Below are 26,510 nucleotides of genomic sequence, written 5' to 3' on the forward strand. Positions count from 1 at the left end.
TGTTTTGTCTCTCTGTCCAATGGACCATTCTGGTGAAGAGCTGCAGGTCATGTGGAACAAAATAAATTCACAGTTAACTTGAGGTTGAAGGACACATCAGAGCCTTTACTGAGGTGATAGAAGCAATACAACAGTTTAAAACGGCTCCTTTACAAAGGAAAATCGTGCTTTGCGAATTTAGGTCAAAGGCCATTTCCTCAGCAAAATTTACTAAAATATCAAAATGAAAAGAGTTAATTTTGCAGAGAGTGTATAAGTAAATATTGTATTATTGGATTGTTAATGTTGATGCATTAATTTGAAATTTCCTTTCTATTTCTCATAGCAGGTCCAGGTGGAGCTAATTCAAGACCGTATCCATAGTCAACATCAGCATTTATTAAGTTTTGTTATGATTAGATTACAATGGCTAATAACTAATTTTGGAAGGTGATGTGTGGTCGTTTGTTTATCTTTTGTTATTTCATTTAATTGTTTTTAACACATCTGAATATTAGGGGTGATGTGCCCCCCTACTGTATAATAAAATCACTGGCCTGAGATAATTATAGGTATGTTATATACCCTAGACAATTCACCATGTTTAGAACCTCTTTATGGAGTATAAAAGTAGAAGATTAAAGTGACAGTGTTGTAAATATACTTTACTTTCCACATACTTGATAGATTTATGTAATCACCATTCATTAAGAACTTATCAGTATATGACTATACTATATGACGGCCTATTAGGGAGTAAGTCATCCATGACCCTGCTAGCTTTTGTAAGTTTCGAAAAGGATTTTAAAAAAGTAAGTAAAAAGGTATGCAGAAGAAGAAGAAGCAGCTGTTTTTGCCTAATTAAGAGATCATAATCACGACTTGGATTTGATTGGATTGGAGCATGTGTTGAGACAAAGGCCCATCTGGGACAGGGCATGGTGAAATGGTGGAGTCAGACAGACTATACAAGCTACATGAAACTAAAAAGAAACTGACACCAGAGTTGGACTTGAAAGTACAGAAGCAGAAGCATCCGGAAGTACCCCAGCATGTGAAACTGGCGTCAGGCCAAACTGCTTCCCCTCACTTAATGTGGACTTAAAGCAGCAACAATTGCACGTCTGGTGCATTGACGTCCTCTCAGGAGACTCCTGACTTCTTCCTGTCTCACACATTCCTCTGATAACTTCACAGCAGGGTCACAGGGCTCAACCTGTTCTGGCCGGTGACTATTAATAAATACCATTAACTTCTCACAACACCATTCCTCTACGTGGCATCACAATTAAAAGTCATTGTGGCCAAAAGTACTGGGCCGCCCAGAACTGGCTTGGGTTGGGTTCAGCTCTTACAAAAGGCTCTTTTTTTTTAACCTGTCACTGAAGAGGCACAAGCTCCCATGGGCTATGTTGCCACGCAACTACAAGCCCCACCCATTGTTGCAGTGGATTCACCTGAGCGTGGCTCACGTGACCGACCCCGGGGAGTTCATCCAATCAGGAGTGAGGACAGGTGCTTCGAGGTGAGAGTTTCGGAGGCGGAAACCTGCTGGTTCAGTAGTCGACAGTCGCTTCTTATAAATGTGTCGATTCATCTGCAGTTTGCTCAAGTGCAGAGGACGAGTAGAGACGTTTGAGGAGAGGAAGAGAGGGGCAACTGTGCTTTTTGCCGGAGGTGGGAGATGTGAGCAGGCAGGACACCTGGCTCGTGCGTAAAATGGATACTGCTGCAAGGCATTGACGGATTGCTGTCACGGTTATGCAGCACCACTAAAGAAGAAGAAGAAGACACTGACACTGTCCTGTGGATCGTTATCTCACTTTAAAGTGTGATTCTGTTTTTCTTTTTCTATAGTTTCAAGTGTCCACGGCACCTGTTGTTGCGCAGGTGAGTGTTCATGAGAGTTTTGCTTCTTTTTTTTTGCGCATCGTTCACCTGTGAATCACGGCTTGGGTTTGCTTCTCTGTTCTCACGACTCATTAAACCAGTTTTTCAGAAAAGCTAATCATGGTCATACTGGTTATTCTTAGGATTAGTTGGTAAGAAGCTGCCTCACCGGTGAAACAAACCAAAAACAGAGAATCTAATTCAAAACACATTCAGATTTAGAGAGGGCAAATCATTATATTCAAAGAGAAAGTAGGATTTGTGAGCGTTATGAGTGTGACCATGTATGGCAACAAAAGAAGTGTTGTTTTTATAGGGATGAAGATGAGAGTCATGGTGTCAAACAGAAATGCTTTATTAAACAATGACAGTCATTTTTTAAAGGAGTGATTTGATGTTTTAGGGCATTAAAGTGACATCACAGATAAAAATGACATCACTTATAAAATAATACTGATGCACAGGAGAGCATCTGAAATGCAGCTGACTTACTGACAGCATCTTTTCCCTCCCTCCAGCCAAAGATGACAACAGAGAGGACCCCATGGTGGAAGTCATTCCTCCCAAAGAAGAAGAGCGGAGGCCCCAAGGACTCCTCAAACCCTCAGTTTGGGCCAGACTTTGACCCTTTCGCACAGAAGCAAAAGGATTACGCCGCAGAGGCCTCCAAGAGCGCCGGCGACCAGTCCTCACAGTCCCAGCAAGAGTCCAGCAAGAGCATCAGCGACGACACCTACGACGACTCCCACCTGGACTCGGTCTTCAACGAGCAGACGTGTCGCAGGAACATGAAGGTGTCGCGCTCGGGCCGGTGGAAGGAGAAGCGGAGGGTGCGCTCGAGCCTTCCCATCGAGGAGAAAGAGACAGATAATGGGGCGATGGGGAAAGAGGAGAGACGGTGACCGTGAGGAGGAGGAGACGGTGATCAGAGACTGTTTTGCAAAGATGCTTGAAGGAAAGGAGAATGAGTTGAGTTCATGAAGATGCTTCATTCACTTGATTCATACCAAGAGGCGACTTTTAGCCCAGTACTGCAGGAGTTAGGTTATCATGTGGTACATGAAATAATGGAAATTTGGACTTTTTTATGAAAGGACACAATGATAAATGACTTGAAATTACTTTATATTTGTTCTTCATGATAGTTTTTGAACCATTCTGCCAACAAAATCCCATAATCAAACCCAAACAGAAGACTTACAGTGCTAATGCAGTAAACGATTAGGAGCCTAACATGTAATTAATGTCCCACAGTGTCTGTGTTTCAGTCACAGTCAGTGACGTCAACGGACAACTCCTTGAATTACCTACGGCCTTTTAAGAAAGCTCCATCCTCCAATGCCATTTCCTGTCAGAACCCCAGATAAAGTGTGAAATGCTCCAGGAAAACACTGTCCATTAAATGTTTACACTGTTTCTTTATTAAGAATAATGTATGTTTGATAATGAAGGATAACTATAACGCTCCTTTTTGCAAAAACAAATGTTGATTCTAAAGGGTTAGAAGGATATTTATGAAGGTGTTTAAATGATTTACGTGTGAAAAAAAAAAAAAAATCAGTTAGTGGAGGGAAATAAAGGATCACTCGTGAGTTGCTTTTAGTCCGATGCATGACACTTGCCAGTAAAATGCTTTAAAACACTTTGAATGAAGGATGAAATCCAGCCTGTGTGACATAATGGGTCAGAAACAAAGCTACTACTTAAAATGAAGTATGAAACTACTGTTGGAAGCCAAGGAAGTCTGATCCGGCCACTGATGTAGTTTGCTTGTATTTCTGGACCACCTGTGAATACTTAAATGAAGACGAAAATATGATAAATAAATCTGGTAACTGTTACAATCAGGTGTATGAGTGTGTGTATGTGCATGTGTGCTTTATTTTCCTGTCAGACCACAATCTACTGGCTTAAGTCAACTTTGTGTTGACAGATGAGTCTGAAAACAGAGGAAGAAACAGCTCAATGATGACAAAGAGTCTCACAGATACGGAAGAAAATGTGCTCTTCAAAAGAAAACATACGCTCAAAGATGTGCAGGTGAGTCATAATAGTTCTCTCGGCAGGCACGTTAGTGCCCACTCAGCACTGCACTAAGATTACACGTGGGAAGAGTATGTGAATTTCCCTTTGTCTGAAAAGGTCAATTACAAGGAATTAATGCCATTTATTTTTAGTCTGCAGCGTGTGTCAAACCCAGGCCTGAATTACTTTGTTGTGTCAGTACAAGGGAGGAGCATCCCTGTGTCACTGCATTCCTGTGTCACGGTTGAGGTCTGAGGTGTGTGTGTGTGTGTCCCAGGGTTACAACTGACACAACATTTATGTCTATAAAAATTCACTTCATGGTTTTCAAATGTGTTATTATCATCTAATCGCCTCACACCAGCTGTTATAATTAAGTAAGTGAACAGAAGGTCTGAATGAAAAAGCTGGAATGAAGGATGAGTTGTAATGGCACGATTTGAACACGAGGGGGCGGAATTGTTGCCTTAAAACAGAGAAAACGAAGATTTTGTTAAACTGGTGCAGATTCCTCCACCTCCCAGTCCGAGCCAGTTATCGTGCGTGCGTAATAGGCTGTTTATTTTATTCCACAGGTGTAACTGAAGGTGAGGGAAAGTTTTTGGCACCAGTCGAGGCGCCCTGGCCCCTCTCTCTGTCCCCATTGGTCCCCGTGTGGAGCGTGGGGTGCTAAGGTGTGGCCTCCACTCGGGCTGTCCGCCTCCTGCAGTGCGCTCACAAGGGGGAATAAACCGTAAACAGCCGCGGTTATAAAGAGACCATTGTGCGGGACCACTATCGTGTTTTCGGGGTCTGCTTTGTGGACACAGACATGAAGTGAAGTTAAGACTCACTGGAGCACAAACGTCAGATGAGCGGTGTCCTCGTTTGACTAAAAATAACTTGGAAACTTTGCCAGGCAGAGGAGCGCACTATGAGGCCGGCTGCATCTCGCTGAAGCTTCGTCTGCAAACAGGTGGATTTCGCCTATTTCGTGAAGGTAAGACAAAGACACGGGGCTTCAAGTGAACCTGTGTCTTAATGCCAGTGCTTTTAACTTGCAGCGGATTCATATTAAAGGCGCTGTACTGACTTTAAAGGACCAAATAATGCTGTCTGATCCATCTCATTTCCTGGGCTGCACATGTTCATTCCTTTCACAAAACTTGCAGGTAAATATTTTCACAAAGAAGAAGCACACATGAACATTAAAACCATGTTTAAAGATGAATGTTTTAACTCCTGTGTGGTGTAGACTTCACTTCCTCATTGTTTGGGGTGCCACAGACTGCTGCATGTGCAAAAAGGTAAAATAATCATGATATTGATACCAAATAGTCAAATCTTTCCTTTACATATTTTATTCTTTGCTACAAACTGGGCTCGCTCGTTTGATGAAGCTGATAAAATACCTAAAAGAACATGAAATAAAGAAGGGAAATACATTGTCTTACGTGGTATATGGGATAAGCATGAATGAAAATAGAAATTAATTTGTTTGCCAAAAACTTATGAACAGACAAATTAGTTGTCTGGGGGCTGTTAACGAGCGCTGCAATGACTAATCGATTAGTTGTCAACCAGCAAATTAATCTCCAACTATTTTGATTAATCAGTAATTTTTTAAGGAAAACATTTCTTTATTTTTTTAGGAGGCACTGATTGTCAATTTTCACCATTTTCTGTTAATTTATAGACCAAACAAGTAACTGATTAATCAAGACAATGAAAATAATCGTTAGTTACCGCCCTACGTCTAAACTTTCTGTGACTACTCATGGACAAACTCCAAATACATTCAAATCCAACGTATTTATTCAGGAAGTTGGAGGCTAAATGTGACGTAACACAGATACTGAGCACATGAAAATCCATTTTATTCAAAGATGTTTACAGCTGAGGTCTCTGAGACCCCAATAAGAACATTACATTTTATAGTTACACCCTCTTTACTCACAATAGTTTCAGTATTATGTCATATCCTCAAGTCAGTTAGGTCAGCCTCATCTGGGGCTCATCTCTGTCTTCATCTTTTTACATGTCTTTCACGTAAAAAGTGTAGAAACTCCTTCTTAAGCCCACAGCAGCTGCCACCTCCAGCTGCTTTTGTGTGTCTCGTCAGATCGAACAAGACTCGCTACAGGTCAAAGAAAAAAAAACAACAACTGGTGTGAGAGGTGCAGTTCCACTCATTGTGCCACCTGTTCATCTTAAGCTCTGCTAACCCATGTCCAGCAGCTATGCCCCCTTTAAAGACCTCCGCTATCAGTGTCACAGAGGCTGCTTGACACAGATATGAAGATAGAAATAGCAACACAGGACGGTCTGCCAGTTGCATTGAGGGGAGGCATGACGAGTACACACACACACACACACACACACACACACACACACACACACACACACACAGTCAAAGACAAGAGATTGATAGAGGGTCAACAAAAACAGGTTCTGTTCTGGGTTTTATTCAATTGCTCTGGAGGATCATGTGCAAATTCCCCTGAGGATGTCAAACATCAGACTGCTTCACAGCCGTGGAGGACAGCTCGTCAAGAATTTATGATGCCAAGAAGTCTGGGCGGAGGTCTCAATATCACTGAAAACACTGCAACGTTATCCTGGATATGAGCTGCTCCTGGAAAGTTGATGTTTTTGGCTGCTAATTACTGAACCGGTTGTTCACGATGAGAGAACCACAAGACATCCTGTATGCATGCTCAGTGTAAAGTGGGATAAAAAGAACAATGTGTGCACGCCGTAGCACTTTCCTGTGGAGTTTCCTCAATGTGTTTTTCATTCACTTACTACAGTGAAGGCCTTTCGGTCACTGAGCGGCTGAAGAGCAGGGGTCCATTACTTTTCACACAACACGCTCCATTGTTCCTCTCTCAAGTCCTGCCACGGGGCATTGTGGGAAGAAGAGGAGGACAGGGGTGGAGGTGGTGGTGGTGGTGGTGGTGGGGATAGTGTGTCAGATTTCTCTAGAGAGGATGGTACGCTCGCTGCTTCCTGTTTTGCACTGTACGGTGGTGAAAGCTCTTCCTGTCCAGCGAAGAGGGTAGGAGGTCATCCAGCGTGCCCCTGAACACAGTAGCGGCTTCTGGCATGAAGGGAAAAGAACTAGAAGCTGGTCAGTGGCTGCAGTGTGTGAATAGTGTTTTATTTCTGCAGGTATCTGAGGCCTCGGCATGCCAGCCCCCCCTCCTCCCCCTCCGCCTCCCCTGGCTCCCCCTCCTCCACCACCGCCCAGTGCTGCCCTGCCACAGGTAAAGACTGAGTATCACTCCAACTCTCTCTCATGCAATTGTAAACACTCACTCGTGTCCTTCTCACTGACCATCAACCATCACCTGGAGGTTATTTTGCATTATTGATTGAGGTGACACACGCACACACACACACACACACACACACACACACACACACACACACACACACACACAGAGCAGGGCAGACAGCAGACTCTCGGTAGCAGAGGAGTGTAATGTTTCCACAGCAGGCGCACAGTGTCCTCATGTTAAATGAGTGATGTCACCGCCAGCAAACAAGGCCACACTGCAGAGAAACAGCTTAGTGGCTCTAGTCATAGTCACATCACTAAATATGATTTCCTCACTTAACCCTTTGCTGAATGCTTTCATCGGCACATCAGTTTGTATCTGTTCGGCAGAGGAGTTGAGGTGAAGTTGAGCTCCAACTAACAATTCTTTTCGTTTTTGGGCAATTGATTTCTTCTGTCAAGGTTAATTTATTTGCCAGTCCACAACATAGGCTTTAACAATGAAGTTGTAACCGCATTATGCCGCACAGGAATAGCTATGACTGAGTGGAGGCACTCCTCTTCACTTATAAGTGTCAAACCAGCTACGGTACATTCCTACAGAATTAAGATATGCCAGTTAATCAGACTTGATACCATGTAGCCTATGTTTTTAAAGAAGAATTCGAGAATGTAAGTGACAGACGTCAAGGCGTAAAAACAAATGATAAAATGATCTTAACAAATCAAGATTCGATAGTCCACCGATGGCATAGTGCTGAGCCTAAATCCTAAAGTCAAATCAAATCGTGGATTTGGAGAATCGTGACACCCATACTGTTGATCACAACTTTACTGTCCTTTCAAGGCTTTTTCAAGTCCTGGAAAAAATTATTCATGTGTTCGTCTCCTTCCGCCTAGACTGATGTTATCAGTGTTTATCACCCTGAGTCACTGTTCAGTTTCTCGGCGATGTAGGTCACACATTACACCAGTGTTGGCCAGTCTACATTGGTTAACAGAATTCGCAATTGATTTTAAATACCTTGTAATCATCTATAAAGCTCTATGCAGGGTGGCCCCACCTTTATATTCTGAATTATTTTGTCCCCAGTCTCCGGTTAAACCCCTGAGGTCTGCTGACCAAGGCCTGTTGTCACTAAAGGTGACTGCACTTTTGCAGTTGTGGCTCCCAGAGGCAGTTGATAGTTTTAAGAAGCTGCGAAAAACTGTTTCATAAGTACTACTTCTGTGTAGTTTTCATTGTTTTTACTGTTTGTGTGCTTGATTTATGTGCTACCTTAATGTGTAGTTTTATTTTCATTAAATTCTATGCTTATTTCCCGTCTTAACTGTATATTTCTTCAGTGTTTGCATTGTACTGGTCAAAGTTATCTAAAAGATCTTTTCCTCTGTGTGACAGTGTCCGTCGGATCCTCCCAAGCTCCAGACTGGAGGAGGAGGAGGAGGTGGCAGGAATGCCTTGCTGGCCGACATCCAGAAAGGAGCCAGGCTCAAAAAAGTCACACAGGTCAACGACCGCAGTGATCCTGTTGTCGATAGTAAGATCATTCAGCATTCTCACCACGCTACCAACAGCACACACCCACTCAGACTGTGTTAAAACACTGAATGGCACAGTGTCACTGTTTTTCTCACAGTGGAGGTCAGAGGAAGGAGGTTTAATGGAGTGTGTTTGTATGGTGAGATACCAGAGTGTGATGCATCAGGGTAAAGAGAGGAGAGATGGCAGAATGTAGTTCATTGTGGACATGTTGTTTCTTTTTGAGCTAAATTTGAGCACATACACACAAAGTGCACACTTCAGGAAGGAATGCACTATAGCAGATAAGGATGCAGGCAGAGGAGGAAACTACTATACACAGTGGCAAGCACAATAGACACAACATACACTGTATCAGAGTCAACTCAGTCATCTGAGAACATGCTTGATAATGGGAATATGGATGCCAATGTATCATATTTTAGCCAGCTGTTCACTCAGTTAGTTAAGGAATGGCTTAACATGCATTACATGAGTGCCAAGCCAGCTGAAAGAGGCCGCTGTGTTTTGTGCAAAGGTGTGTAGTCGGGCCTCAGGGACATCATGTGGTTTGGGTGGTGCACTCATGTTCCTACCAGAACCATTACTGTCACTTTCCTGTTGTCACCATTAAGAACAAAATTCCAACGAATATAAAACCTACTGAGCACTTCAAAGGCTGTCAAGTCAATATGTGGCAATATGAAAATGGCTTTTAAAGAAATTATAATGCAGAAAAAAGATGCCTGGGCTAATTATTAACTTTTCAATGATAATCCACATCAGAATTTTTTTACTCCCGAATGTCAATATTGGCACCGGCCCCTAAAATCGAGTATCGGTCAGGCTCTAGACCTAATGAATGCGAGAATGAACTTATTTGTTGATATGTGATGAATATATAATGGACATCAGTCATTGGTAATGTAATGTTCCCCAGAACCCAAAGCCAGCCCTGCAGATGTGTCCAGCAGTGTTGGTACTTCTCAGGGCTCATCGGGAGGGACGGCACCCATGGGACCCTCTTTGGGTGGGCTCTTTGCCGGAGGCTTCCCGACTCTCAGGCCAATGGGACAAAGAGACATAGCAGGCAAGACCCCAGGTTGGTGCAAAACTTCTTGCTCTCTTTAAATCTGTTTTTTTTTTTAACAGTTTGACAATTAAAATGACTACTGTGTGTGTGTCTGTGTGTGTGTGTGTGCGTGTTACAGTGTCGCGGTCCAGCTCCACAGCCTCCCTGAAGCCCCTGTGGAACCCCCCCACACCAGCAGAAACCAGCAGCATCCCTGAGCCTCACAGGACGGCGGAGCTGCGATGCTCCGCCCACCGTCCACTCGCCCCCTCGTCCTCTGCTCCTCCCTCCCCCTCTCACAGCGGCAGGCACCCACCTGCTTTCCCTACTTCCTCTCCCCCTCCTCCCCCGCTGCCGCCGCCGCCTGCCCCTACCTCCGCTCCTCCCCCGCCCCCGCCACCCGTGGCCTTCCAGGACCGGCCGGCCAACAAGCCTCCACCTCTCCCCTCCTGCCCTCCTCCTCCGCCTCCGTCCCAGGTCACCAAGCCCACCTGGCTTCCCATCCAGCACTCCAGCCACACCACCATCTCTCAGCACTCTACTCCTCCTCCCCCTCCTCCACCTTTCCAGTCTCCCTCTGCTGTTCCAGGGGACCGCTCCTCAGGGTGCTTCTACCCTCCGCCCCCCTCACCAATCCACTCCGAACCTTCCAGGCTCCCCATCCTACGGGACAGCCCACTGGGACCTCCTCCTCCACCTCCTCCGCCTCCTCTCCCGGCATCTTTTACCCCCACCTGCCCCTCCGCCCTCCCCCCTCCACCACCTAAGGTGGCACCAGTGCCCTCCCCCGCCATGCGCTCTCTGCCTCCCTCATACCCCTGCAACGCTCCCACCCGACGGCCACCTGCTGTGCCCAGGAGTGCAGGTAGGTGTGACTTTTCTGTTAAACGCACAGTATGTAATTTCTGCCACTAGGGGTCTCTCAATCAAAACAATGAAAAGACGTTTTATGATGTAGTGAAGAAGCGTGGGATGATGAGAGATCTTGATTATTACACAACTACCATTACCGATGAAATCTAACTACATGACTCAGGCAGAAATGTTCACAGAGGAAGTAATGTGTTAAAGTTTTATTCACGCTATGTCTAGTCACGTTATAGCAGAAGTTATAGCGACAGGTGACCAAATCAAATGCATCGTTATCGTGGATAAAATGACAGATTTCTCTGGGTTTGAACATTGTAGAAAACATTTAAGATGACATAAGTACACAGCACAACAACATGTACAACAAAGGTCTATTTGTTTTTAGACATTTTAATGCAGAAATGTTCTATAATATATCTTTAACGGCAAATAGAGAGCTGTTGCAAGGCAGATAAAAAAAGAACCCACTGTTATATTGTTTTTCGGAGGAAGCGGTTAAATGAGATGGTGATGATGATCAGCCATAAGCTTCTCTAGTGAGATGATGATCATTTAAAAAAGCACAAGAGGCCAACAGCCCAGTTCCAGGCATCTGACTTCTTTTTTTTTTTTCTAAAGTCATTTCAACACTCATTTCAACAGCATGTTCATGGTGGAAAAACAGCAGTAGAAATATTCGTAGTAATTGCTAGTTTTGTGATTTTTCTGACCAAGTATAGGTTTGAAACTGTGGCAGCTGTCGTCATTAAAGTGTACAGAGTTATGTGTTGTGTAAAAAAATGTGTGATTATAGCCTCACTGTCTCACTGATGTATTTGCCATGCTGTGGATTTTTTATGCCTGACACCCCCTCTGACTCCTCCGCTGTTGTCGCCCATGGTAACAGGTGTGGGCCGGCTGGCTCCTCCTCCAGCTCCTCCGGCACGTTCCCCCTCCACCGAGCTGTCCAGCCGCATTCCTCCCCCTCCACCACCGCCTCCCCTGCCTCCATTGAGCCTCAGGAATGGACACCTGCACAGCCTGGGTGGTACTACGTGGATCTTACAGTTATATATGTGACACCTTAGAATACATATATGGTTTTGATGGGTTTTCTCATCCTACATTCAGCAGATGACTTTGAATCCAAGTTCCAGTTCCACCCTGTAGAGGACTTACCCCCTCCTGACGAATTCAAGCCGTTCCCTCGGATCTATCCCAGCAAAGAAAACAGAGGTAGCTGCTCAGAGCGCTCCTTAATTCTCAAATTTCACCATGACTTTTTATGAATCTATTGAGACTGTTTTCCTCTCTGTTGCAGTGAACCCCAAACCACCTGGGATGAGGACACACCTCAGATGAGTCAAGGCCTCACCCAATTCTTCACCCCCTGAAGGGATCTTCCTCCTACACACATATCAGGCAGTTAATCGTCCTTCTCCTCTTCCTTCTCATGACAATAACAGAACTGCCATGGACTGGTTCGGATGCAGGCTTTGAGCGTGTGAGTGTGTGTTGTTTGTGTTTAGTGCATTTGTGTGTTTGTGTACGCGAGTGTCAAACAGGGTCCCGCCTCATACAGACTATGTGACCTCTGACCTTTTCAGTGTGGAATGTTTTGAATGTGTGTGAGGAGGAGGGATCTCCCTACTCATACTCATACACACACATACACTCCAGGGACAGTGTCTTCCACTGGTTATATTTATCATGACATGAGCATTTCAGTCTCTACATGCAGAAGAGAATATTTTGATTTCAGCTCTTGTAAAGATAGATATACACAAACTGTGGTCCAGCAACAATTACTGTACAAAGGGAAGCTCCTTAAAGGAACAGTTCACCCAAGAATGAAAATTCTGACATTGTCTACTCACCTTCATGCCGATGGAAAGTCGAGTGAAGTTTCATGGTCCACAAAAGATTTCTGGAGCTTCACAGCGGACTGAAGTCGATGGGGACTTGTTTTAAAACGTAAAAAGCAACTGAATAAAAAACATAAAAATGGCTCCATACATGGCGTAATCTAAGTGTCCGGAAGACCCAAATTGATTTGAAAAGATATTCGTTACACAAAATCTGCACTATTGTTGACACAATAGTGTCTTTTCAAATCAATTCGGGATCGCAGTGCTTGTGCATAATTGGATTATGCCGATATGGAGCCTTTTATACATTTTTAAACATCTCCATCTACCTCAGTCGTCTCGGAGAGTGTTTAAACGCTGCTTTAATGTGAACTCCAGAAATGTTTTGTGGACTACGAATTTCGACAGCAAGTGTTCTTCCTGCCATTTTTAAAAATCCTCGCGCAAGACAATCCTCTCAAGATGTCATCTGTTTTCCTTTATTTGAGTATTCATTAAAATATGGCGACCGTTAGCAGGAAGTAAACTTCATCTTAAACCCAATTAGGGCTGAACAATCAATTAAAATATTATTAAAATTGCAATAAGGACAAGTTCAATGTTCAATATACAGGAGCTGAGTTCTTGATAAAGGTAAAATGTTGCTAACCAGGGAGTTCATAAATCCTTGTACATACTATATAATGGTGCTCTCTTGTGTTTATGTAATTGTTTTTATAAGTAACAAATGAATCCATAAAAGTGTAGAAGCAAACATACTGTCATGTTAAGATTATGGGTGTGCGTCTGTTTTAAGTTACGCAGTGATGAATAGATAATGAATGAGATCTATGGTTTCCTTTCTCTCAGTGTATTAACCCGTACTAACACCTGTGAAGACAGTGCCACCTGCTGGTTTCAATGTGTAAAGTGTTACAAGGTTTGACCACCAAATAAACCACAGTATTTTATTAAGAACATTGTCACTTAATTGATCACATTGTTTGCAAAAACCCACCCCAAACAGAACATTTGCTTATTAAGGTTAGTCTTGATGTGTCTGCATACAAGATGTCAACCACAAAGCTACAGAAACAGGACAGTCGAGATTCTAGTTGGCACTGTGGGAACATTTTCAGGTTTGGCGTCTCAAAACCGCCTCCAGCACATTGTTAAAAAAACAGGTACAGTTACTCTCACGTTGTCAGCACAGAGAATTAGTCATTATACAAATTTCTAAAACGTAAGAAGTATTTCCAACTTCCTTTGTCTTTGCGTGCACTGGAGGAATAATGGAGGAGCAGGACTGACCAGTATATCCTTTGAGCATTGATATTGCAGGGTTTGCATGTGCAAAATGACTTTCTCACAGATATTTTCACTACTCAAACACAGGTGTCTCTGATGACATTAATGATGGCCACTTTTATGTTATTAGTTGCACCTGTTGGTCTGTGTGAAGTTCACATTTTCATGACTTAATCAACACATACAAGGTCATTCCTATGTTCCCAGGGTCCTTTCTCCCTAAAATCTAAGTAGTACACGATCTTAACATGACCAAGGGTCCTAAGTTACCAGGGTCCTGGTGCTCCCCAGTTCTGTTTAGTACATAATGGTGTTAGGGTTAACTCAAAATCACATTAAATGATAACAAGTGGTTTTGTTGTGTTTATATACACTTCTGTGATGCTTCTGTTGTTCAGCTAGCTGCACAGCTAACTGAGCTGACAGGGTTGCAGTAGCTACAATCATGAATGCAACATCATACATTAAGCTCTTAGCACTTAACGGTTACTCTGATGATATGCTGTTCATAGTTGTTTTGAGCATGGTCAATTCTTACATATTGCACCTTTAAGGGGAATTTTTAGAACCAAATTTAGTAACAGATACTATATCTTCTTACATTACAGGTATCCTCAACAGATGTTCTGCAAACAAATAAAAGTACAGTCTTAAAGAAACAAAATGTAACTTCCTGAAAAAGGATAGTGCTGCCGAGCCAACCCAAAGTGTCAGTATTTACAATCTGGTACTTTTTGTTGCTTTAAAATGTACACGGAGGTTTTCAAGGTTCAAAAAACACACAAAAATACAAAGACCTGCTAAAGCAAAACATAGCAGAAATGAACTGATTAAAAAACCTTGTTGGCTCCAGTCCTACCACACAAATCTTCACACAGGACGAGTTTACATGTCACACACTACACAAACACAACGTTTCAATAAAACCGAAATACTTTCAGGTAACCTGAGAGAGTGTTTGCAATGCACTCCAAAGCACCAAAGTATTTCCACTGTGAACAAATAAAAAAAGACTGGAAGACTGCATTAGTGCTGTTAAAGTTCATCGTGTTTGTACGTAAACTCTCTAGAGGATATGAAGCCATCTTTGTTCTCATCCTCTTTGGCGAAGATATCCGCCACCATGTTCTCGTGTAGAGTGTCGTTGGGAGGGTAACCATGGCGCTCAAACTCTTTCTTCAGGTACTCTCTCACCTGGTGTGCGAGAGAGACATAAAGAGCGAGACAGGAAGCCTTTAAATGCATGTCAGTTATTTTTAATCATTCGCTTGGAAAAATGGTTGGCTAGATATTATTCAAAGTCAAAAATGTTTGCTGTGGAAAACATAAACAGTGCAATCCCTGTTTTCACCTCATGCTTGGAGAGCTTCCAGTCGTCGTTGAGGTCCATCTCCTGGAAGGACTCGTGTGACCTCGGTCCATTTCTGATCTCAAGCAACTCGACGATGAAGGTCAGCGTGCTCTCAGGTGGGATCTTGCCTGACAGTAGACAACACCACAGGAAGAGAGGTCAACTAAAACTCAGACTGGTTATAACCTGAGGTATTTGTAAGCATGCTTCAGTCTGAAGAATATACTGCTGGTTTGGTTAATGCTGCAGAAATGGCAGCCCTTGTGAGTGAATGCAGCAACACATACTAAATGTGAGTTAAGTGAGTAAAACACGTCATCAGTATTAATGAGAGGCAGTGCAGGTTGTTAGGCACAGGGGAGTTAGATGTTATTGGTTAGAATGGTGTGTGCTTACCAGGACAAAGCATAGTATCGATCACATGCTCCATGTTGAGAATAAGTGGACTAATACTGCTGAATGAAACCTTCATTCAGTGTGGGAGTCCTAGAAGGCCATTCAAAACAAGACAGAGAAGTATAATATACATACATGCATAATAATGTAAACATTTTAGAAAAGCTGAAGGACTTCTAAGAAGACAGTGCCATGTATCTGTATGCTAGCATGCAGTGAAGCCTGCATGCGTATGGCTACAGACAGGATGGTACCTTTCCCTTCCTTTCCATAGGCCAGGGCAGGAGGTATGACCAGTTTCCTCTTCTCTCCAGAGCACATGTCCTGCAGGCCTTTGTCCCAGCCTTTGATCACTTCTTTGATGCCCAGCGTAAACCACACTGCTCCACTGTCACCCGCTTGATCTCGACTAGCGGACAGACAAAGCCACATAAAGTTGAGAGTGGAGGGTTACAAGACTGAAGGAGGAAGGACTGTGAGAGGGTCTGCAGCCAATAACGGGTAATAACAGTGGAAATTGAAGGTTATACCCCTTTATAACTGGGCTAGGTCTGACTGTAACTTTAAACTTAAAACAAACTGTCATTAACAGTGCAATATGTATAAATGAAGTGGTCACCTGTCAGATTTGCCTGCTGTTGTAAAGATCTTTGCTAGCTAGCGCATGCATTTGTTCTGGAAGTGAGTGACAGAGAAACCGCAGGATGGACTGCGATGAGGTAATGTATTTACTTTATAGATGTGGTGAAAAAAAAAATTACAAATCGTTCACAGCTAGCTTTCACATGTCATATTGTAGGCTATTTCTTCCATTTTTAATATTAAATCTCACTTTTTCTGTTTCAGTTCTTTGAACACCACAGATAATATCCAGCTCACCTCCAGTGTGACATGCAGCAAATTAAACCCAAACTATCTACAGCGTTAGAAACCACTAGAGGAGAAGGGGAACATTTCTATTCTTGTTATTTGGGTGAAGTGACCCTTTAAATTTTTTTTATCACGTGACAGACATAGTCGTCGTCGTCACCAAGGAGATGTAACACGCGCGCTTACATGAAAAGGGCTGGACAAGATAAAATGACCACGTATGCTAGTGTTTGAGTGCAAAATGTGACTTATCTTCGAACTAAGAGTGAGTTTACAAAATGTCTTCAGCTAGCTAAACACTGTGACATGAGAACTTATCCTCTCAGCGACTGTCAGGCCATCATGAAACATACCTGGAGTGAAACACGGTCCCGTTCTCGAAGTATCCGTCATGATGCACCAGCAGCATGTCTCCGTACTTTGATTTTCGGTGACAGAGAAAAGGTCTGTGCATGACTTCTACCTTCACCTCGGCTTCAGGCAGCTTCCCCCCGCTGACAGCCAGCAGCAGGGAGGAGCAGAGCCAGCTCAGCACGGTCAGCAGCATGCTGCCACACTCCACTTTCCTCAAGAAACAGCAGAATAAACCAAAAAGTTTGAGGAGCAGCTGCTGCTCCCTCTACGTGGCAGTTTCATCATGCATGTTGTTGCAGGAAGTCGTTCTCTGATTGGTTGCTGTTTGCTCATAAACCCCGCCCACTGCCTCTGCCTCCTTCAGCATCTACACAGGACTGTGTGAAGGGTAGGCCTGATCTTTATTAGTGTACAGTGTTTTATTTAATTTACAGACATGCAGGAGATTAACCACTAATCACATATTGCTGCATTACTTGTGAGCAGTTTCTTCATGCTGCTGCGATAATCACAGGTGTTGTTTTTCTCGCTGTTGTTGCAGTATGACATTCATTTTCCTCCTGTCGGGTATTTGAACATTCACTTCAAGAGGGCCACACTTTCGCTGGTACATTTACAGCACTGGTTAAAGCGGTCTGCTGTGCACTGGCACACATTTACATGCAATATCACAGCATTGCACTTCATAAATACATGTTTTTGCAATACATGGCACAGGAATAAACACATTTAAACACCCCTGATTTGCATACTACAGTACAAATACTTTAAATACTGTCATTGCCTCTTTGTAAAAGGCTTTTTTTTTTCTCTGTCATTACAAAAGTTTAGAACATAGCTTATTTCTGCATCAACAGTCAGCAAGTCATACACAACTACAGTATTTCATATGATACAATCATTAAATGTTCTCCACCATCACCAGTGTTCATAACAGTGCTGCAGCCGATGGAGTGACAGTAACAGGAAGCTGCTCCCTGAGGCCAATAAAAGACTCAAACCTCCAGGAGAGATAGTCCATTCAGAGCTGACTCCCATGACTTTCCATGGCTCAGAGCAGGTACAAGAGCTTCCCTTCAGTACTCTCTCTTCAGTCCGTCAGTTATTTTTAAAGGGGTGAGACTTCAGTAGAAATCTGAAGTGTAATCCCCGTGATCAGAAGGAGGAAAGTTGCAAAGTTGCATCCTGGCCATTTTTTTTTTTCACTTTCCAGTTCAGGTGAAATACTTGCAACCAGTGGAATCAATGAGGCAAGAGTCGGTGCATCTGAGCTGCCCAAAGGACCTGCAGAAGACACGGAGAATTACTCTTTCTTTATTACAAGTGCACTAAGAGTAAACTCATATTTACACTCAGTACCTGCTCATGTCACACAGCATACATACTGTAGCTCAACAATTGAGGAAATACACTAATGTGCTTTCTTGCAGACACTTATGAAGATTTTCCACCCTCACATCTACGAACCGAATCACTGTGACGTCGTGCTAACAACAACAGTCACTTCTGACTAGACAACTAGCAGCTGATTTGCATCATGGAGATATGTAAAAATTGGTAAACTTCTTCCTGTTGTATTTTTCAGCTGCATCTGTAACATTTAAAGATGTATAGTTAATAACAGTGATCTGACCTATCTGACATTTCTGCTTTCCGCTTATTTTATGTACTGTGTTGCTTCGCTAGTGTTTTTGAGGAACCAGAACGACCATACGGTAACACACATGAGATGTACACACACACAGGGGTTTTGTACCTGGAAGTTTTTGCAAACAAACATTTGGATTGGTTTGATATTTTAAGCATGGAGCTAGAGCAAGGAGTCAATTAGCCTAGCTTAGCATAAATGCTTGAAGCAGGGGGTAACATCTAGCTTGGCTCTTTTCCAAAGGTAAAAGTGAGTTTTACAAACACTTTAAAGGTGCACGGTACAGTTTTACTTGAAAACGTTCAAAACATCACCAACAATATCAACAGAATGTGAATGTGATGGGAATAACAGTTATGTTATGATGTCTATGTACTGTGTGGCATAGCATGTTTAGCATGCTAACTAGCCAGCTTCATCCAGTCCACAGCTCCTGTGCAAGCGCTGTAAACACTTCCAAGCTCCCAGTCCGGACTGCTAGCTGCACGGCTAAGAGAGGTAGGTACCGGTGTGTTGAGCAATATTTTAAGCGTAAGTACAAAGTATGCAGTGTTGTCTGATTTCAGCACATAAAACACTGAACAGTTACCGGTGCCAGTATAATGCACCACCATCTCCGAATGGTTTCAGTGACATCACAGTAAAAGTACAGTAGTTCATTCAAGTGACCTTTAAAATCCCTAGACGGATGCAGTATAAATGTACTGCTGATTAAAAAGCAACTCTCATTGCGCAAACTTGGCATTGAAGATCTCAAGAGAAGAGAAGCAAGTTGTACCCAAATGAATGACATGTGTTGTGTATGCACTCCGAACCTTGTCAGTGAACTTACCCAGGAAGATAGGATTTGCAGGTCTGATAACCAAAGTCCTTTCCATCACACTCCTCCATGCCCTCATGTCGGTAGCCATCTCCACAGTAGGCCCACTTACAGTCTGAAGCGACGAAGAAAAGGGGGATGAGGGGAAGGTAGTGGAGGAGTTAGGAGAGAGCGAGGGAGGGAAGGAAGGGAGAGAGATGACGTTACTAACTGCTTTGGCACTCCTGTGTGTTTCTGAGATGCCAGTACAGCATTTTCCTGCTAATTAAATTGAACAGAGAAGGAGAGAGAAGTGAGAGGATGGCAGGAAAAGAGAGGGCGAGATTAATGAAAGATCAAGGAAAGGTTTCACCGTGCCTACTGCTTTTATCCTCTGTCATGTGGGTTTAGGCTCTGTGGTGTCCTGTATTTAGGCGCTGCAGGGTGTCTCGTGAACAGCTGGGTATGGGACAGCATGCTGGTGTTTGTAGCAGGAAGCCTAAGTTGCTTTGTATTCTGAGAAAAGTCTCACTTCTAGGTTTTACCTCAATTGATACAGATAATCTGTGAATAAGGGGTTTTTAAGGCAATCGAATGAGCAAGAGTTGCATGTAACTCACTGAGACAAGCATCAGTGACAATCTGGTTTCCATCGTCACACTCCTCTCCGTGCTGGGCCTGCACCTTTCCGTCCCCGCACACACCAACCCTATCTGGGACTTTCTCTGTGGACTGGAACGGCTGGAAGGGCTGGACAAGTTGAGAGAAAACAAAAGTCATTTGACCTGGGAGTGAATGCCCATTAAACCCTTTCCCAATGAAGACAACTGAGCAAACTCCATCCAGCAAGGAACGACTGTGGAAAGCTAGTAAGTTGACCTTGACTTGAGAGATTGACAGAAACTACTGTTTTTTAGGTCAAAACCAATGTTTCAACTGCTGCCCGGTTTTAGATTATACGCATAGAGTAAATGATCAATTATCAATTACATATTATGATACACTTTAAAAACTTACAGCATTGGTCATTGTAAAAGTCATTACCTGTATGGGCTTCCATCCATCTTTATCTCTGAAGTAGAGCGCCCTCTGATCCTTCCTGAATGCTATCGCGTTATCCAGATGTAGACCCTCCATCTCCTCCTCACTGTTCACCACAAATATCTACACACATTGAAAGCGGATCAGAAATAGTTGATTCAGTTTGAAAACAGATTCAGTTTGGATGGTTTTATGTGAGCGGGGTCTTACTGCAGGGACTTTATCCGAGCCGCCCCGCTGTGTGTAGCTCCCATAAGGAGCATTGTTTGTTCCAAGACTGGAGTCGCAGTCGCAGCGGCCTGGTGGACCTGCAACACCCTTCTCTCCCTTTTCTCCTACCAGATAGAGACCTGCAAAAAGCAAAGTAATCACCAGCTATTTTGGTTACTATTACGATTTATCGTATTAATTATTTTTCAAGCAAAAATGTCAATTAATTTGCTTTGATGAGCATTTTTCACAATTTTTTGACATTTCATAGACGACGATAAATCATGAAAATAATCGTTCTTTGCAGCTCTACTTCATTACAATGTAATTACATTTTAAACTGTAATTTATTGTAGATTAGTGTATGAGTGTGTGAGGTACACTACTGTACCTGAGGCAGGTGGTCCAGGTGGCCCGGGATGGCCGTTAGGACCTTGGGGTCCTGGGGGGCCCATGACTCCTGGTGCTCCGGAGTGGCCCTTTGTGCCCTGTACAAACCAGGCAACAACCCAATATTAGAAAATACTCACACACACACACACGCACACACACACATACACTGAAGGTGACCTACATGCAACTGCCACTTGTGCACAGCTGTGATAATCTAGTTGATGGGGGAAATGTGTGTGTGTGTGTGTGTGTGTGTGTGTGTGTGTGTGTGTGTGTGTGTGTGTGTGCATATATAAATGTGTAGACTAGAAGATCTAAGACCCTACAGCTCCTCAGGAAGTCTATACTTAGAGCTGGAAGTAAAACTTGAGTGACTGAATTAGCCTGTGAGAGGACAGAGCAGAGTGTCAGTGCATCACACCAGGATGTTTGAAATGTGTGGCATATTCACCGCCAACATGCGTCTCACACACACTGTGCACATGGGCATCATCCGTCCTCGCTTTCGTCACCTGTTTGCCTCTCTTCCCAGGCCGTCCAGTCGGTCCTCTCTTCCCTGAGACTCCTTGCTCTCCCTTTGGTCCCTGCTCACCCTGGGAGAGGAGTTGATGCATAATCAGTTTAAATCATAATCTTTAATGTGCTCATTATTGAATCATTCTTACCTTCTGCCCAAGCATCCCAGGCAAACCGATGGAACCCTAAAAAGAGTCAAAACGAGAGCTTAATGTGTGAAAAGCCATTAAGTCAGCAGAGCAGGCACTCATAAAATGTTTTAATGTTCATTTAATCTGTGTCTGAGATAGAGGGCTCAAGAGAGCTTGAAACGCAGGGACCCGAAAGAAAGTGTTTCAAGTCATGAAGCACTTTGGATTCTAACCAATAATTGTTTTAGAGATTTTCACTGCCTAATGAAATGATTATTCCATTATAACACAGCGGGAGGCAAAGTCAAGCATAAATGGGCTGTACAGTGTAACACAAGGCAACATTTTCCAGAAACAATTTAATGATCTGCAATAAAAGGACATTTTTTCCACCAACCTTATCGCCTTTTGGTCCTGCTGCTCCGGAGTCACCACGAGTCCCCTTTTAAAAAACAGAAAACAGAGGGAAATATTAAGAGAAGGATGTAATAGTTTTGAAGTAGCTGACACGTGCACGGTGAAAAACAACTCACCTTCTCTCCTTTGTAACCAGGCAAACCCTGGAAGGATGAGGAATATAGCAGATATGACAAAAGTACAGTTATCCAGTCAAAGAAAGACTGAATGACTTATTTTCTTTACCAACATATAAATAACTGTGTGTATGATGTTGTGAATTTTTTGATTAACCTTTGTCCCGGGTGGTCCCCTCAGTCCTGGTAAGCCCATGAGCCCTGGATCCCCCTTCTCACCCTAAAAAAAAAACCATACATATGCCATGTACATTTGTGTAAAACCTGTAAGGAGACCACTGTACTATAAAATGTGTTCATCACTCGAGTATGTGGACGAGACTTACCTTGGGTCCCTCTGGACCAGGCCATCCTGGTGCTCCTTGTTTCCCTGGGAGGCCTGGAGCTCCTGTCCGACCCTACATAAACACAACACCAGTGCAAAAGAGATGTCAAAACTAGAAGTTGTGGGTTTCTTTCAATCACGTAGAGTTATTTGCATTTTCTTAGTGTAGCCTCCACAATATAGTTAGCTCTCTACACTTGTTTCAAGCTGAACACAGCTAACCTGACATGAGGATGTGTTGGTGGTGACAGTTTTCTCTGCTGGGTGAGATCAGTGGGTGAGAGCGACAGGAGGAAACAGGAGCGACTACAGTGATGTGCTAATGAGAAACTCTGCATAAATCCCGAAAACAATCGCAAACAGCTCGCCTGGCTTCATCGAAATGTAACAAAATCTCCCATCATCCCCTCTTAAATTAGCTATTTAACACATTGCATCTTAATTTGTTTAATCTGTACAACAAGTGAAGCGTAAAAATGACAATTTGTGGTTTTACAGGGGTGTGTGTGCCGGACTATTTCTTGGCCGGGTGTAGTGACTACATGAAGCCTCCACTGGCCGCCTGCCAACTTCTCCTGATATCGATCTTCTCATCTCACTCTTAAGAAGAAAGCAAATAAGCATATTTCCCAGAATGTCATTGAGCTGATTTGTGATTTTGTACTGCGCTATATCTGCTGCTGATCTGCAGCACTTTATGTTTGTTAAGATTAGGGCTGCACAGTTAATTGCAATATGGCTAAGTGCAATATCCTGCACATTTTTGATAAAGCTCAAATTTATGACAAAACAGCATCATAATGAAGTCTTGTTGCGCTGTAGGACCCTGGCCTACAAATGTTGTTCTCCAGATGTAAGAAAACTTCATTATTTTAATATTTTTTTCTGTGAAAATGAAAATTGTGATGCAAAAACAATCATTTCCAAGAACACAATGTGATTTTTTTAACTACATCGGACAGCCCTAGTTAAGATGCTTCTTTCATGACCTTTTTCCCCTTACTGATGTTCATAAGGACTAACCAGCTTTAAATAAGGGTCAGAAATAAATAAGCAAGCCAAAATGACCTCCTATGATTTCCTAACAGGACATGACAGAGGACAAAACCTAGCGTGCAAAGCCTTAACAATACCACTGAGATTTGCTAATTAGTGGACAGGAATAAAGGCTTAATTGATCTTACTCTATCGCCAGTTCCCTCCAAGCATGAGAGCCAAATGTATTACACAACAGCCTCATATCTCTGTAACACCTGGACGAGTACCCCAGAGCTGCTGCCATGCTAGCAGTGTGCCCTCATTTAGCTGCCTGTCATTAAAGCAGCAGCCTGCAGAGACACCGCGGACCTGCTGCTGCTGTGTGAAGTGATTTATCACGGAGAGCAAAAGCACTTAGGGAGATTAAAGTGCAGAAGTGGAGTGCTGGAGAGCCTGGATCAGCAGGACTGGAGTCCAGTACGAGGGCTAATGGAGCCAGGCCAAGGAAAGGAGAAGAGAGAGGAGGAAGACGCAGAGGAGAAGGAAAGAAAAGGGGGGATGATAGAGAGGTGAGGAGCGGGAGGATGACGGGAGTCATCCAGGGATGTGATCAAACTTATACGTGGTTAAAGCGGCTACTGAGACTAATGCAGCATGACCCATTTAGCAGCTGCAGAGGGTATTCTGAGCACATCGACAGACAAATCACATCACAGAGATTGAGGATGCATAGAGGGGACAACGGAGGCAGAGAGAGAGATTTTCAGATCCCATTATTTCCAAGGACATGCGAGATGGACCAGAGAGAGATGAGCGAGGGAACGAGACACGCAGGAGGGGAGGAGCGGCTCACCTTTGACCCCGGACGTCCAATTTCTCCCTGGAGGAGGACAAATGAGGGGAGAGGAGATGTAGCACTCGTTAGAGCACACAAGGACACACGTACAAATACTTCAAGACTGATAAGACTACAAAACACAAACCTTCTCCCCTTTCGGTCCTCTTATGCCGGGTAATCCACTAGGACCCTGAGAAATGACACCGAGTTTATATCCAGCTCACATACTCTAATAGAGCATGGTACATTTGTAGGAAAATCAATACTAAAAAGGTCATTTTGTTTCATTTCCATGCTTGTTGAACGATATAGCTGCTGTCTTAGAATAGCTACAGCAGGCAGGAAGTCCTGATACATATCAATTTAGAGTATTTTAAATGGTTTCAATACTTAAATTCTGCGGCTCACCAGTACCAGCAGCGTTTTTTATTTATTTTATTTTTCAAGGTACTGTATCCAAGTAAAACATTCCAGTACTGTCACAATATTACAGCACTGTCATTTAATCATATTGCAAAGCTGCCATGAATGTGAGGTTTTCAACCCTGAAAGAAGGGCTTTACCTCTGGGCCCTGGGGACCTGAAGGTCCTGGAGGTCCAGGTGAACACCCAGGCGTCACAGGTTTCTTTACTTCCTGTTTTCCTCCTCCAAAGACACTTGGCTCCAAGAGGCTCCCACCGTCCTTCAATCAAGAGAAGAGAGATTTAATCAGCACACATATGTGTGTAAAGGAGGTGTGAGTGTGTGTTTGCAAACACCTACAGGGCTGCCCCTCTTCCACAGCTGAGGCGGAGGAGGGAAGAGCGGCGGCGGAGGCGGTGACATGAGGCAGCAGGGTTCAAAGCTCAACGGCTCACCCAGCAACCTGAAAGCTGAGAGGAAGACAGAGAAACAGGACGCATCACTGACAGTCTACAGGCAGCAGGTGTGTTGTCTAACAGCCAGTCTTACACGACCTACCTGAGCGCCCTGAGAGGAAGCTGTCCATGGAGGTGTGACGGGATTGGACCCATGCAGGACACAGAAGAAGGTGGAAAGACACTGCAATCTTGACCAGGTCCATCCTGCTGGTGCTGCTTTGCTTTAATGTCCCTACAATACAATACACACACACACACACACACACACACACACACACACACACACACACACACACTTTATTTTTGCTGTCTGAGCTTAATGCACATCCTGGCAGCTGTCACTTTCCCTTACTCCCTCTAGATGGTGTCACCATCTGATCTCTCTCTCCTCACAGCATAATAAACTTGTTGCAGCTCAACACTGCAGCAGATGCAGCCACCGCTGTATTTCCAGCCGTGCACCAACCCCCTCCCTCAAACATGTGCCAGAATTAGACCAGGCTTATTATGACTTCTGACCCTCCTTCATGACAGAAGTCAACAATAGTAAGGCTGTCACGGCTTCCCCTCACACAAACATCTCCAGTATGGCCACATGCATTCAGCTGAAGAAGATGTGAGAAGTCTCACAAAAAATGATGATCCCGTGTTGATCACACGTGTGTTTTGCAGAAAAAAATGTGCTGCACCTGCTTCAATCCAACATTTCCCCCTCTGATTCCTGTCTAATTAAACGTGCAGCATGCTTTAATGTCCTAATGATGCAGGAGCGTGAATGGACGGGATGTCATCTGCAATGCACAGGATCCTTCTTACCTTCCACTTGAGATCACGCCGCACTTGTAGACACGCTGTCTGGCTCCTCTAACCTAAATGAAATGCGCGGTGTGCAGTCGGTCCCACACACTGTGGCTCCTCTGACATCTGGCGTGCTGTAGCCAATCTGGACCGCTAATAAATCTGATCCACTTATCGACCCGCTTCTTTCCCTCCGCCGGTCAATAACAACACAATTGAGGAGGGAGGACCTTTTTTCTCTCCCAGCAGAGGCCACAGAGTGGAGGCAGCGCAGCGGTGGCAGCTCGGTCCCAGCGGGTCTCTGGATCAGAGGCTCATTAACTGTTGTGTCATCTGGATCGACGTCGGTCCAGCTGGATGGATAACAGGGTGGCACTGGTATTTTAAGTCAGCGTGCTTATACTAGGTTTGACACGTTTCTGGTGCGCTCTCAGCAGTGAAATGGCGCCCTCTGCTGGATGTTTTAGTTCATAGAAGTAATCAAAGTAAAATAAATATTCTGTATTCGTACATAACTGTGTCAGACATAAACCAAGAAATATTTGATATGCAGATATATACTTTAAAGTAAGGAGACCACGAGTAAAGATACTTGTTTTTTATATTTGTTTTAATGTAATACTATTTCTCCCCCAATACAAATGAATGAATAAATGAATGAATGAATGGCTTGAAGCTTGAAGTCCCAAAGTCTGAGACCAATGATAACAATACTTC

The 26,510-nt window shown here is 43.7% G+C and overlaps 4 protein-coding genes across 8 annotated transcripts; 2 read left to right on the top strand and 2 right to left on the bottom strand.

Moving 5' to 3' along the window:
• Window positions 1–1,462: 1,462 nt before the first annotated feature.
• On the top strand, window positions 1,463–3,675 carry LOC311272688 (uncharacterized protein). Of its 2 annotated transcripts, XM_084379262.1 has the most exons (3): window positions 1,463–1,504; window positions 1,583–1,869; window positions 2,388–3,675. In XM_084379262.1, exon 3 carries the CDS (start codon window positions 2,394–2,396, stop codon window positions 2,769–2,771), a length of 378 nt encoding a protein of 125 aa, XP_084235388.1. In that variant the 5' UTR covers window positions 1,463–1,504; window positions 1,583–1,869; window positions 2,388–2,393; the 3' UTR covers window positions 2,772–3,675. The 2 variants fall into 2 exon arrangements, with proteins under 2 accessions (XP_084235388.1, XP_084235389.1); XM_084379263.1 differs by lacking the exon at window positions 1,463–1,504 and having other exon boundaries at window positions 1,557–1,869.
• Window positions 3,676–4,608: 933 nt separating this feature from the next.
• On the top strand, window positions 4,609–13,246 carry wipf3 (WAS/WASL interacting protein family member 3). 4 transcript variants are annotated; one of them, XM_084378610.1, is made up of 8 exons: window positions 4,609–4,873; window positions 7,045–7,139; window positions 8,556–8,694; window positions 9,616–9,777; window positions 9,887–10,612; window positions 11,504–11,644; window positions 11,728–11,832; window positions 11,918–13,246. In XM_084378610.1, exons 2-8 carry the CDS (start codon window positions 7,062–7,064, stop codon window positions 11,956–11,958), a joined length of 1,392 nt encoding a protein of 463 aa, XP_084234736.1. In that variant the 5' UTR covers window positions 4,609–4,873; window positions 7,045–7,061; the 3' UTR covers window positions 11,959–13,246. The 4 variants fall into 4 exon arrangements, with proteins under 4 accessions (XP_084234736.1, XP_084234738.1, XP_084234737.1 ...); XM_084378612.1 differs by having other exon boundaries at window positions 11,731–11,832; XM_084378611.1 differs by having other exon boundaries at window positions 11,504–11,641.
• A 151-nt stretch (window positions 13,247–13,397) lies between these two features.
• Window positions 13,398–16,992, bottom strand: LOC311272281 (peptidyl-prolyl cis-trans isomerase FKBP14-like). The gene is made up of 4 exons (XM_084378614.1): window positions 16,722–16,992; window positions 15,753–15,907; window positions 15,103–15,230; window positions 13,398–14,945 (listed from the first exon to the last, which is right to left on the bottom strand). The coding sequence occupies exons 1-4, from the start codon at window positions 16,913–16,915 to the stop codon at window positions 14,787–14,789; spliced, it is 636 nt and encodes a 211-aa protein (XP_084234740.1). The 5' UTR covers window positions 16,916–16,992; the 3' UTR covers window positions 13,398–14,786.
• A 112-nt stretch (window positions 16,993–17,104) lies between these two features.
• On the bottom strand, window positions 17,105–26,206 carry LOC311272560 (uncharacterized protein). The gene is made up of 18 exons (XM_084379071.1): window positions 25,812–26,206; window positions 25,096–25,227; window positions 24,898–25,007; window positions 24,698–24,817; window positions 24,280–24,324; window positions 24,150–24,176; window positions 22,320–22,391; window positions 22,151–22,213; window positions 21,994–22,020; window positions 21,858–21,902; window positions 21,479–21,514; window positions 21,326–21,406; window positions 20,812–20,908; window positions 20,421–20,560; window positions 20,214–20,333; window positions 19,790–19,919; window positions 19,203–19,305; window positions 17,105–18,006 (listed from the first exon to the last, which is right to left on the bottom strand). Exons 2-18 carry the CDS (start codon window positions 25,196–25,198, stop codon window positions 17,937–17,939), a joined length of 1,389 nt encoding a protein of 462 aa, XP_084235197.1. The 5' UTR covers window positions 25,199–25,227; window positions 25,812–26,206; the 3' UTR covers window positions 17,105–17,936.
• Between the last annotated feature and the right edge of the window lie 304 nt (window positions 26,207–26,510).

This window comes from Pagrus pagrus (genome assembly GCF_965226575.1).
Source record: "Pagrus pagrus genome assembly, chromosome: 17".
Taxonomy (NCBI): Eukaryota; Metazoa; Chordata; class Actinopteri; order Spariformes; family Sparidae; genus Pagrus; species Pagrus pagrus.

What these genes read in the sequence shown, in the direction of transcription:
- LOC311272688 (XM_084379262.1), top strand. Translation starts at nt 2,394, where the DNA reads ATGACAACAGAGAGGACCCCATGGTGGAAGTCATTCCTCCCAAAGAAG.
- wipf3 (XM_084378610.1), top strand. Translation starts at nt 7,062, where the DNA reads ATGCCAGCCCCCCCTCCTCCCCCTCCGCCTCCCCTGGCTCCCCCTCCT. An exon ending in CATAGCAGGCAAGACCCCAG is followed by an intron (nt 9,778 to 9,886) that starts GTTGGTGCAAAA and finishes TGCGTGTTACAG; the next exon opens with TGTCGCGGTCCAGCTCCACA. An exon ending in TCCCAGCAAAGAAAACAGAG is followed by an intron (nt 11,833 to 11,917) that starts GTAGCTGCTCAG and finishes TCTCTGTTGCAG; the next exon opens with TGAACCCCAAACCACCTGGG.
- LOC311272281 (XM_084378614.1), bottom strand. Translation starts at nt 16,915, where the DNA reads ATGCTGCTGACCGTGCTGAGCTGGCTCTGCTCCTCCCTGCTGCTGGCT. An exon ending in GGGACCGTGTTTCACTCCAG is followed by an intron (nt 15,908 to 16,721) that starts GTATGTTTCATG and finishes TCTGTCCGCTAG; the next exon opens with TCGAGATCAAGCGGGTGACA. An exon ending in CTATGGAAAGGAAGGGAAAG is followed by an intron (nt 15,231 to 15,752) that starts GTACCATCCTGT and finishes GTCTACTGTCAG; the next exon opens with GCAAGATCCCACCTGAGAGC.
- LOC311272560 (XM_084379071.1), bottom strand. Translation starts at nt 25,198, where the DNA reads ATGGACCTGGTCAAGATTGCAGTGTCTTTCCACCTTCTTCTGTGTCCT. An exon ending in TGTGGAAGAGGGGCAGCCCT is followed by an intron (nt 24,818 to 24,897) that starts GTAGGTGTTTGC and finishes TCTTGATTGAAG; the next exon opens with GACGGTGGGAGCCTCTTGGA. An exon ending in ATGGATGGAAGCCCATACAG is followed by an intron (nt 19,920 to 20,213) that starts GTAATGACTTTT and finishes CAACTTGTCCAG; the next exon opens with CCCTTCCAGCCGTTCCAGTC.